The 12,604-nt window shown below is 43.5% G+C and overlaps 1 protein-coding gene and 1 non-coding gene across 2 annotated transcripts in view; one reads left to right on the forward strand and one right to left on the reverse strand.

Annotated features, from left to right (window-relative positions):
- The first annotated feature begins 688 nt into the window (after window positions 1–688).
- The window catches only part of ARL8B (ARF like GTPase 8B), a 33,415-nt gene continuing 21,499 nt past the window's right edge, over window positions 689–12,604 (forward strand). Inside the window, exon 1 of the mRNA XM_048857563.2 lies at window positions 689–934. Coding sequence (XP_048713520.2) covers window positions 812–934 — 123 coding nt within the window. The 5' untranslated portion in view covers window positions 689–811. The remainder of the gene's footprint in view (window positions 935–12,604) is intronic.
- LOC125640711 (U6 spliceosomal RNA) lies at window positions 4,565–4,667 on the reverse strand. The gene has a single exon (XR_007357863.1). It is a non-coding gene; the product is annotated as a U6 spliceosomal RNA (small nuclear RNA).

A 12,604-nucleotide genomic window follows, 5' to 3' on the forward strand; every position in this document is an offset into this window, starting at 1 on the left:
GCTTTATAGCCATTAAAGCACTAATAGTCAAAAACCCAAAGTAAATGTCCCTAAACCAAACTCTCATAAGTTCTCAAGCAGCATTTTTCTTACCTTGCCTATCTGTAAATTTCCACTATTATCCATGGAAATATTTGTTGTACATACAGTGAAATTGACTGACCAATCTAATCCTTCCAACCCTAAATATGAGGTATTAGGGAGTGGGATGGGGTCAGTAGAGCTATTGGAGGAGGAGGCCTGGGGGTGCTTTGGGGGGATAGCAGGGTGAGAGTAGAAGGGGAAGAGGGTGGCAGTGGGGTGCAGAAACGGCACAGCTCACCTTGCAGGTGTCCCAACCCCTATTTGTGCACCAGCCCCAGTCCCTATCCCTTTATCCCTGCCCCAGCCCCTATGCTTGCCCCCTATTTCTGCTCCAGTCCCTATCCCTGCCCCTACGTTTGACCTTGTTTGTCCCAGTCCCAGCACTTGCCCCAGTCCCTATCCCTGCCCCAACCCCAGCCCTCCAGGTGGCCGCTGGGTGGCGCTGGCAGGGCAGGTACGCGAGAATGAGTCCTCCCCGAGCGCCGGGCGGACACCTCGCCGGCAGGGGGCGCCGCAGGCTGGGTTTGCGGCTGCTGCCGGCCGGGCCGCTCTTGCTCCCCAGGCCGGCGTGGGGAGCCGTCATATGACCGCGGCGCGGCAGGCAGGGCAGCGTTGGCCTTGGCCGGAGCCGCAGCCCGCGAGTCGCCGCCGCCGCCGCCGCCGCCAGTCCCCGAGGGGCCGGAGCTCGCGCTCGTGCCGGAGGGTCTCGGCCCGCTTCGCCGCCGCGATGCTGGCGCTGCTGTCCCGGCTGCTGGACTGGTTCCGCTCGCTCTTCTGGAAGGAGGAGATGGAGCTCACCCTGGTGGGGCTGCAGTACTCGGGCAAGACCACCTTCGTCAACGTCATCGCGGTGAGCTCGCGCCCGCTCCCGCCGGGGGGGAGGGTGTAACCGCCGCGGGGGGGGGGGTAGGAGTGATCCAGGTCCATTGGTCCATCTCCCATTAGGCCGTGGGGGGGGGGCTCTCTGTGTCTTGGGGGGTGGGTACTGCGGGGCGGGGGTAGGCGTGATCCGGGTCTCTTGGCGTCTCTCCCCTTGGGCCCTGGGGGTAATGGGGGGGGAGAGAGGGTGTAGGAGGGAGTCCGAGTGCCTTGGCCTGGCCCCCACTGGGCTGGAGGGGGTGTGAGCAGGCCTGTCTCTGTGGGGGGCTGTTGGGGTGGGGGGTTGGGACAGGCTGCTCTCTCCTCTCCCAGCCTTTAGGCAGCGCAGGGTATGGCTGGAGGAGGTTTCTGGTAGTAGTTGGGGGGAGGGGGGGTGATTCTTGGCTCTGTATAGGGGAATGGTGGATTTTTGGGCATCTCTTTGAGCAACCTTAGGGCAGGTCTGAAGACCCAGCCCTCAAAACAGGAGGTTGCAGCAGGCTAGCAGTCCTGGCACTGCACTGATGCCAATGGAAATCTACCCAGTCTGGTAGGGAGACAACTGCTTCCTACCAGCTGCTCCTCCAGGCCTCACTGTAACTCCATTATTTAGTAATGAGGGGTTGGTATGCCTTTTGAGCGGGATTAGGTACCCAGTTGTCTGAGCTTTAATTTGGTTTGTAATTAGCCATAATCTACTGATCTCTCAAATCTCTAATATGAAGATCTTGTTGCATTTTACAGTTCCTGGCACAGTATCCTACATAGCATCTGTGCAACTGGAACATAGAAGTACAGTTGACTAGAATAAAACTTACATTCTGTGTATTGAGTTTTGTGGGCTAAAATACTGGCTGTAATCACTTTCTCTCTGTATAGCTGATGATCCATCACGCACTTTCATTAAAACAATGAGGAGTCCTTGTGGCACCTTAGAGACTAACAGAGGTATTTGGGCATAAGCTTTCTTGGGCTAAAACCCACTTCATCAGGGTTTTAGCCCAAGAAAGCTTATGCCCAAATACCTCTGTTAGTCTCTAAGGTGCCACAAGGACTCCTCATTGTTTTACAGGCTAACATGGCTACCACTCTGAAACCTGTTTCCTTAAAACTAAGACTGATGAGTTGAGGTGGCCTCACTAGAACTATAGCTACAGAATGGTGCTTTCTGTACTAACAAATGTAGCATAGTTTGCTTGACATGTGTATGCAGACTCTCCACTGACAGCCATAATACTGCTTACAGCATAGCTTGACCCTCACTGAACAGGAAACAAATTGAACGACTTGTCTGGACCACTAAACTGCATATGTTTCCTCTGGCTCTGCTGTTGGTACCCAATACTGCAGTTGAAGAAGGATGCATATGACTTGGTGTTTTTGTTCACATGCAGTAAAGGGCTTAACTGATAGTCCAAGGTACTTACAGGGAAACTGAGGCATTAAACTAGTTTTAGTCTAGGGTGGACCTGACAGTCACTTGATGCACTGAATTCTTGGGTGTAAGTTGGATAAGAAGCTTACCTTAGTAGAGAGACAGACCAACTTTTTGGCTGCATAAGACTGGGAACAGTATGATTCTTGTACAGCCACACAGATTTTACATTTTGTGTGTTCTGTTAAGCATGGCTAGTCCTCGCTACTTAAGAAACTACTTATGTCATCTTTCTGCCAAAAAGCATTTTAATGTATTCAATACTGTCCTGTAGCTGTGTGGGTGGTGGTTTTTTTTGTTTTTTTTTAAATTAGGACTTTCAGATAGCATGGTCCCGTAGATCAGACTGTCCCTGAATGTGTGCAAGGCTTAATACAACTGTTGGGCACTTGGACAGTCCTGTTGCATTTCAAAGCTTGTTTGCAGTTTACTGATTGTGAAGGGTAAGCCCTGCTCAGATCAGTGTTCATATTTTGCTCTGTGTACATGCCACCCCGATCAAAGTTTTATTTGACTAACATGTTGGAAAGGAAACTTTATTTACTAAGTTTTCAACTTGCAGATGTTGAATTTAGGTCTTGCTCAGTAAATGTAACTGACTTTCTCGTGTTCTGACAGTTGTATTGCCTAATCAAGAAAGTCACTCTATCTTGGTGTCATGCTTATACAGTGTAACAAGGACACTCTAGTCATTGGGTAACACTTCCTCTATAAAGTAAGCCTCTACTGTCTGCTTGCCTAAGCATATCTGCAGGACTAAGCTATTAATGTTTGGGAGACAGGCCCTTTTAGGGGAAGGTAGTGTGGTGGTCCTCAAAATTAAGCTCTCTAGCTCAGCCTTCTGAAAGCAGAGGTTTTAAAATTATTGAACAGACTTAAGGCAGGCCCTACAATGCTGTGCTTCAGGATCCTCTCTCTAGATGGCCAGAACAACCGAACTTTGAGCAACAGGATTAACCTCACAACCCTGATAGCTTGTTGACTTCGGGAGCTGTCTGGCCTATCAGGTAGAGCCCTCAGCTCTGTCTGTTCTTAGCCAGCACTAGTAATCTGGGGCTGCCTCTAGTCTTTTACAGCCAAGACTGACTTTAGTGGTGAAGAACAGGGGAAATGGTGGGATGCCAGCAACAACTGGAATCAAAATGTCCTGTACGTCTCAACTGGACAGGAGAGGGAATAGACTCTCTCTACTTAGTGGTAGTTTTATTTGAGCCTATTCTGGCTACCAAGCTGGTCAGTGACACTTGTAATGTTCTTTCTCTCCCACATTCTTTGGAAAAGAACAATCCCATGAAAAACCTAGTACTCTAAATGTACTGTACTAGGAGTTCACTATGGATGAAAACATGTAGTGTGTAACTGGCTGAAGTAGTAGAAGTACCACTTACTGGGAGAAGAGATGCTAACTAAACACTTCTTCCATCCTCCGGGGCAGAAGGGTGAACTCAGTGTCTACTGTTTGAAGATCAAAAGATTGTAAATCTTACTAACAATTGCTTAGTCTTTGGCATTAAAGCACTGAAACTTATATGGGTGAACACTATTATTAAAGACATATATACTTGCAAAACTGTTTGAGTACTGTGTTCGTCAGTAACAGTTGGCCCATGCCAGAACTGCAGCATGTTTCCATCTTTATCTGATTGGGTAGTGCAGCTGTGCCACACATGTAACAGGTTTGAGATAGGTCAGCAGTAGATAGGTTTGAAGCATTTGGACAGCTTTCTTGACTACTTTGGGATGCTAAGGTAAAGCCACGGTCTAAAATACAAGCAGAATCTTGCAATCTGTGGTTTCAGTTTTGTAGGATAGATACAAGGTCTTAGTACTGATTACATGTGCAATGATTTTGTATGGTGTGTGTGGAACACGTCTTCCATGTTCTCTACAAAAATGATCATGTCATAACCATGTCCCTCGCAACGCTTTATAGTGTAGACACAGCATGAAGGTTTCTCGAACCAAGCAATTTCCTGTAATGACTTGTATCTGATTTCATCAGGTGAAATATTTAATGCCAATTACTCATCAGCTTATGCCAACTGCTGATGACTCTTAACCTGGAAAGTGCACCAAATAAAATAGGTCCTGTTCCAAATAATGGAAATGTCCCTCCTTTTCCTATAGTTAACAGCTTCCTTCTGTACTACTTAGTCTTTAACTATCATGGCTTATTAGATCTTCCTATTTTTTATGGAACACTTCACGAATTTGCATGACATCCTTGCGCAGGGGCCATGCTAATCTTCTCTGTACTGTTCCAATTTTAGTATATGTGCTGCCAAAGATCTTCCTTGTTAAGTAAATTGGGATTTAACCTGTTTATAGTAGAGTCTAGTTATAAACTCTTGTAGATAAGTGGTGTGTCCTTCTCCTCTTCCCCCCCCACCTCCCCCATTCAACTTAGCTACCATGTGAGGCAGAAAATCTAGCTAAGTAGACACCACCTTTGAAGGTTCCACTTTAGTCACTGTCCCTTTAATTAAATACACAAGGAAAACTATATTCATTATGGTAGTATGAGTAAACCTGCTCACAAGGGAGGATATCATTCCATCATGGGCCATACTTTCCAGAATGTGAAGAGGCCTATGGCTTTTAGATTTAACATTTTTTGCTGCAGGGTAAACAGATGTAATCTAAGTGAATTTGTCCTGGATTTTAATTGAGGACTTCTAGTGTTCCCTGTTCATAGACTCTGAAACCTCTTTTGCACTAAGTAACTTCTGCTGACCTGCATCTCTGCAGCAAGTGTGTGTTTGTCTGTCAACAGTCTTTCATCAGGCATACTGTCTGAAAGCTGCAAGTCATATTCTTTCTATAACCGAGTGGGCAACCAATCTCCTTAATCATGTAACACAATTGAAACACAAATATTTCAAGTGAGCTGATAGATTCTTGTTGCACAAAGCCTAAAAGTCTTGAACTAGTTTTGGTAAATTGGTTCTACATTTGAACTTCAGCTTCTGAAAGCCACTTCATACATTATATTTGACTGATTTTTATTGTAAAACTCTATCTGATGCCTGGCTGCCTGATATATGATCCAGCTTGTTAATACCAAACATATTTGCCAAATGTTCTGGTCCCCTCGCTTAATAGTAACCAACTGTTAATGAAAGCATGTACTCCTCTAAAATCTAACACTTTAAACTGCACTAATATACCTTTAAAATGCACTGTTAACCAGACATTAAAAAAAAACCTTTCACTCATGCTGTTTCAACTGTGTCAAAGTGGAATGAAGACTATTAAACAGAGTGACCCATTCTTCTTCTTTTGTGTTGCATCCAAAATACAGCAGCATTATGGAGAAGTTTTAAACTGAACTTTAAAAAAGTCTAAACCTATAATAAGACATTAAGACCGACGTTTATGTTTGTAAGAGGGTCTTAAATTTATAAGACAGTGTTCCTTTAATGAAAATTTTGAGGTTTCAGTTTCTGGACCTATATGTTTAATATCACTTTTCACAACAGACTTACTAGCTATCAATAAATAAATTTACAATGATTTGGATATGTATATGTGCATATTTATTTGGTTTTCCTAAAGCTAATTAAGTATTTTAGGAAAGTGTGAGAGCAGCCACCAGCAAGAGTTGGTGGCGGCATTCTGAGGCCATCAAAAAATTTGTCCTGCGAACCCCTGCACTAGTGCCTCAGGCCACCATCATGGCAGGGAAATGATTAAGTGAAAGACACCAAGATAATCCTGGTAAGTGATCCACATCCACATGCTGCGCAGGAGGTGAAAATCCCCTACGGTCACTGCAATCTGACATGAGGAACATTTCTTCCTTACCCCACATAGTGATAAATTAGACCCTGAGCATGTGAGCAAGAACCAGCTAGCCAAGTACCTGAGGGAGAATGCTTAGTCCCACCTGAGATGGCCTGCCCCATCTGGTGTCCAGTCTCAAGCCATGGCCCTCCCTGATGTGTCAGTGAGGAGATGAAACAAAACAACCAGAATATATTTGCATGGGAAGAATTGCTTCCTGAACCCTGCAGGTGGCCAGCTGAAACTCTAAAAGCTTACGCTTCAGGAACAGAAGATATAAACCAGAAGTGAGCCTCAGGACTGCTGAGCCCTGCCCACTACCATCATAAGCAACCGCATCATACAATCACACTCATAAATTTCTCCTCCCATTTATATCAAGGGTACCTCTGCAAACATTCTATAAATGACTGATTTATTTTTCAATATATACATTCACTTACAGTGTCTGCAACATGAAACTGCATTTTACAGTACATTAAATTCCATTTCTAAAATGGATGAACTAACAGACTGTAAACTCCTTAGGGCAGGGATTATTTTTCTCTTCTGGGTTTGTGCGGTACCTAGCAGTGTCCCCTGATCCTTATTTGGAACCTCTAGATGCTACTGTAATACAAATACTGGTAGAATTTTTCCCCAGAGGAAGGATGTTCAAGCCCAGTTGTGCTGAGAGGGACAGATAAACCATCTCAGGATGATCCATATTGGATATGCATGTGCATGGCATCGTAAAGGTAATTGAGCTATAAAGTTATATCCTCATAGGGTTCTGTATTGGGGAGTGAGTCTCCTGGCCTGGGTTCACAGATTTGTGGTAGCAGGGTTTGGATTAGGGCACTAAAAATATCAGGGTAGACTATGTTTTGACCCTGTTTGGGCTGGAACAGGGGCCCTGAAGCCCACCATCCCAATTCAGGGTCTGTGGACCGAGGATAGGAGGCTTGCCTCCAGGTCAGCATAGACATACCTTTATATTTGTCTAGAAGACAAGTCATGAGCAAGTTGGGCTGACTAGTAGATAAGAATCTGTCTTGTGCAATGGCAAAGCTTTGGTGATGTGTCACTTTCCGAATCCCTTGGGAAACTAAAGGTGGAGGTTTTTGCCGGTCCTTCATTTTAAGTTTCAGAGTAACAGCCGTGTTAGTCTGTATTCGCAAAAAGAAAAGGAGTACTTGTAGCACCTTAGAGACTAACCAATTTATTTGAGCATGAGCTTTCGTGAGCTACAGCTCATGCTCAAATAAATTGGTTAGTCTCTAAGGTGCTACAAGTACTCCTTTTCTTCATTTTAAGGAGCTGCTCTGCAGCAATGCTCAAATATTAAGCCACAAATCTAATCTCTGCACTGTACTCCCTTCTCTCAATGGTAAAAGTCAGTTCATCCTCAATGCCAAGTGCGATTTCTAGGGCTTGGGGTAAAGCTCACCTGTCAAGTGTTTGCTGGGGAGGGGGTTGTACTCTTTTTTCTTTTGAATAGAGGCAGAAACTTGTAGGCTGAGTCCTAAATATCAGAAAATGACCAAAGCAGGAAAAAAACGGTCTTAGCATTGGCCTAATGTTAACCTTCCTTCAGAGTCTGAACAGTGTAGTAGTTTCACTTCAGAACCAACTGTTCCCCAGACTTGAAGCAAACTTACACACTTAAGCATGTGGCAGCTACAGTAACATATCCAAATATCTGAAATGTAGGTCTTGTGCATACTGTCACTAAGTCTATTAGCTGATACTTGTCAGGCATTCAGGATTTCTTTAAATTTATTCCAATTAGTAGTACTTAAACTTATATTTGGGTTACTTTAAAAAGGCTATGATAAAAACTGTCTAATGGCATTACCATTAGAGATCTATTGATTTAAGGTTCAATAGTTCATAATGTACAGTAAAAAGTCTGAAGATTGACTGTGGCAAAGAAACATTGCTTCAAACTTGAACACAAGTATTGTAGATCAACTTTATTTTGTATATTGCCTCTAATACTACAGATCCCATGCTGAAAATTGAAATGAATTGTTGATGCAGATGCAAGGAGTAGCAGCTCTAGAGTTCTAACCATTAAGATCATATGTTGGAGTTTCACTTTACATACCAAACTGGTCTTCAGACAAAACGCCAGCACAGCTAACAGGAAGCCAGTGTTCTGACTGCAGTCTGCTGCCTATCATTCTGTAGCTACACCACTCTGCATATTGTGGAGGCTTGCAACACTTCAACTGGAGATGGAAGTGTTCAGTAAGCAGCTTGCTTTACCCATGCAGTGTCTCAAATACAACTGAACATGAAGCACTTCTTTTGGACTAAGATCTGTATAGTAAATATTGGGTAAGAACCTAGTGTTGCCAGCAAGGCTTGTATTAGGCAAATGTCTAAATAGTTTATGTTCAGATATCTCAGGTATAACATTCTTAATAAAGAATATCCTGTGGTCCAAGGACATTGTAAGAAAGAGTTGAAGAGAACGGTTCCCAAACTGCATGCATACAAGCTTTTTATAACTGTGACTTTGTGTTAAAATGAGACCTGTTAGTTGTTGGCTTAAATTCATTCATTACAACAGTGACTTGTAACTATCCCACTTTAAACAAAGTAGGTAAGATTAAACTTTACTACCTGTGGAACTCTCAAGTCTAAAAGTACTATAGTAGTATTACGAATTCATGGTCCATTTAGGTCAATTTCATGGTCATAAGATTTTTAAAATAGTAAATTTCATTATTTCAGCTATTTAACTCTGAAATGTCATGGTGTTGTAATTGTAGGAATTGGGGGGCGGGGGGTTATAGTGGGTGGGTGGTGGTGGTACTGCTACCCTTACTTCTGTGCTGCTGCGGATGGTGGCACTGCTTTCAGAGTTGGGTAGCTGGAGAGCAGTGACTGCTGGCCAGGATCCCAGCTCTGATTAGGCAGAGCTGCCGCCAGCAGCAGTGCAGAAGTAAAGATAAGAGGGCATGGTATGGCATTGCCACCCTTACTTGGGCACTGCTGCCTGCAGAGCTGGGCCCTCAGTCGGCAGCCGCCACTCTCCAGCTGCCCAGCTCTGAAAGCAGCAGTGCCGAAGTACGGGTGGCATAGTATGGTATTCCTAATCTTATTTCTGTGCCGCTGCTGGCTTAACTACTGATCTTGTGTACTTTTACCCTGTACCCTCAATTTCATGAGGGAGACCAGAGTTTCTCAAATTGGGGGTCCTGACCCAAAAGGGAGATGCAGGGGGTCACAGGGTTATTTTAGTGGGGGATCGTGGTATTGCAACGCTTGCTTCTGTACTGCCTACAGAGCTGGGTGGCTGGAGATATACAAGTTAATAGAACTCTTAACTTGTATCTGGTACAGTTCGGATCTAAGGCCCAGCACCCTTTAGTTGTAATAAGTTTGGGGAAAGAATAAAGTTAGATGGTTGTCAGTAGTGCATGTTACAGTGGTACCTCAGATGTTGCATCTGCATTTTGTTCCACCCACAAGCATGTCTTCATAACACAACCCATTTAGCTAATCAGAAAATCAGGCAAAAAAGTCTAAAATTTGCTCAAGTCTTTTTACCCCAACATTATGAAAGTTTCAGGACTCTGTCCTGCCCACAACTCTTCCTGGAAAATAACGTATATGAGTGGCCTAATCTGGTTTGATGCACTGAATGTGTCTGGGAGGTAAATTAAATTGTCCTTTATTTTGAAGGTGTACTTTGCCTATTAACGTGAGAGCCAGTTAGAACACCTGTTTCCCGGTATTATTTATCCCATCTCTTACTCTGTCCCTGTCATAAATATAAAGGGAAGGGTAACCACCTTTCTGTATACAGTGCTATAAAATCCCTCCTGGCCAGAGGCAAAACCCTTTCACCTGTAAAACCTTAAGAAGCTAAGGTAACCTAGCTGGCACCTGACCCAAAATCTCCAATGAGAGGAAAAGATACTTTCAAATCTGGAAGGGGGGGGACGGACACAAAGGGTTGGTCTGTCTGTGTGATGCTTTTGCTGGGAACAGATCAAGAATGCAGCCTTACAACTCCTGTCAACTTAGTAAGTAAGCTAGCTAGAAATGCGTTAGATTTCCTTTTGTGTAATGGCTGGTAAAATAAACTGTGCTGGATGGAATGTTTTTGTGCCTTTTTGTAACTTAAGGTTTTGCCTAGTGGGATTCTCTATGTTCTGAATCTGATTACCCTGTAAGGTACTTACCATCCTGATTTTACAGAGGTGATTTTTACCTTTCCTTTAATTAAAATTCTTTTAAGAACCTAATTGATTTTTCATTGTTGTTAAGATCCAAGGGTTTGGGTCTGTGTTCACCTCTACAAATTGGTGAGGATTCTTATCAAGCCTTCCCCAGGAAAGGGGGTGTAGGTTTGGGGAAGACGTCTCCAAGTGGGCTCTTTCCCTGTTCTTCGTTTAAAACGCTTGGTGGTGGCAGCATACGGTTCAAGGACAAGGCAAAGTTTGTACCTTGGGGAAGTTTTTAACATAAGCTGGTAAGAATAAGATTAGGGGGTCTTTCATGCAGGTCCCCACATCTGTACCCTAGAGTTCAGAGTGGGGAAGGAACCTTGACAGTCCCCTTTATGTTCTGTGGTCTGCCTTTTTATTAACTGGCACTTAAAGAAATTTCATCTTAAAGTCATTTTAAAGGGTCCCCTTATGTATTATGGATTGTAATCCCCTTGGCTCAGGTGCCATATTCAGCTTTTACAATGGAAAATTGACAGGTTTCAGAGTAACAGCCGTGTTAGTCTGTATTCGCAAAAAGAAAAGGAGTACTTGTGGCACCTTAGAGACTAACCAATTTATTTGAGCATGAGCTTTCGTGAGCTACAGCTCACTTCATCGGATGCATACCGTGGAAACTGCAGCAGACTTTATATATACACAGAGAATATGAAACAATACCTCCTCCCACCCCACTGTCCTGCTGGTAATAGCTTATCTAAAGTGATCATCAGGTTGGGCCATTTCCAGCACAAATCCAGGTTTTTCTCACCCTCCACCCCCCCCACACAAATTCACTCTCCTGCTGGTGATAGCCCATCCAAAGTGACAACTCTTTACACAATGTGCATGATAATCAAGTTGGGCTATTTCCTGCACAAATCCAGGTTATCACCAGCAGGAGAGTGAATTTGTGTGGGGGGGTGGAGGGTGAGAGAACCTGGATTTGTGCTGGAAATGGCCCAACCTGATGATCACTTTAGATAAGCTATTTCCAGCAGCACAGTGGGGTGGGAGGAGGTATTGTTTCATATTCTCTGTGTGTATATAAAGTCTGCTGCAGTTTCCACGGTATGCATCCGATGAAGTGAGCTGTAGCTCATGAAAGCTCATGCTCAAATAAATTGGTTAGTCTCTAAGGTGCCACAAGTACTCCTTTTCTTTTAATGAAAATTGATTAGTTTCAGGCTCTAATTCTTTTAGGCTAATCAAATGATGCGGTTGTAAATGCTTCCAAGGAATATTTACCTCTAAATTTTTCACTTTCTTTTTGAATGGATGAAAGGGTGTTCTGGGGTGTTTTTTTGCCATAGGTTCTGAAACCCTTTTCTAAAACAAAAAAGTACATGTTGGGTCTTAATATTAGAGTATTCCTTTAAGAAAATTGGGTCTCTGAAAGGTAAAATGTAGAGCCAGAGAAGTAAACTCCAGATAGAACTATGCATTTAATTATTTCCTGGTGGACTTCTAATGTTTGTGTGATATCCTGTTAATTTAGAGCTGCCAGCTCTGAAGGCAGCAGTGTAGAAGTAAGGGTGGCATGGTATGGTATTGCTAATCTTACTTCTGTGTTGCTGTTGGCCTCCACCCGCCCAGCTCTGAAGGCTGTGAAGAAATGAGTCTCAATACCCCAGTCCCTCCTAAAATAACCCTGTGACCCTGTCTCCCCCATGAAATCGGGGGCTATACAGTAAAAGCACACAAGATCAGATTTCATGTGTTGTTTTTATGGCTGTGAATTTGGAAGAGCCCTACAAATAACACACATCTCTAATAGCAATTAATGTTGCTGATAAAATAAGAGAATAAACCAAACTTCAGTGTCTGAGTCGTTAAGCAAACATTCTTCAGACTTTCCTCGCTGAAGTGAGGAGTACCTCAAAGTCCCAATTTTCAGGAAAATAAAATTTAAAAAAATTGTTCTAAAAATGTATCTGCAAGTTTTTTTTCATGAAGTTGATGGGTTTCCACTTCATACAACTAAATTCAGTGCCGTATGAAAGCTTATGCCCAAATAAATCTGTTAGCCTTCAAGGTGCCACTGGACTCCTCATTGTTTTTGTGGATACAGACTAACACGGCTACCCCCCAATACGTCTAAAAATGTGAATTTCCTTTTGATGTCTTTGTTGCTTGCCAGTTCCCAATCAGAAAACTGTTTTTTCTGTATCTCATTGAGAGCTGCACAGACAGCAAGATCGGGCCAGAAATTGAAACTGCAGGGTACTTCTCATGCTCTCTG

The sequence above is a fragment of the Caretta caretta genome, chromosome 7, assembly GCF_965140235.1.
Source record: "Caretta caretta isolate rCarCar2 chromosome 7, rCarCar1.hap1, whole genome shotgun sequence".
Taxonomy (NCBI): Eukaryota; Metazoa; Chordata; order Testudines; family Cheloniidae; genus Caretta; species Caretta caretta.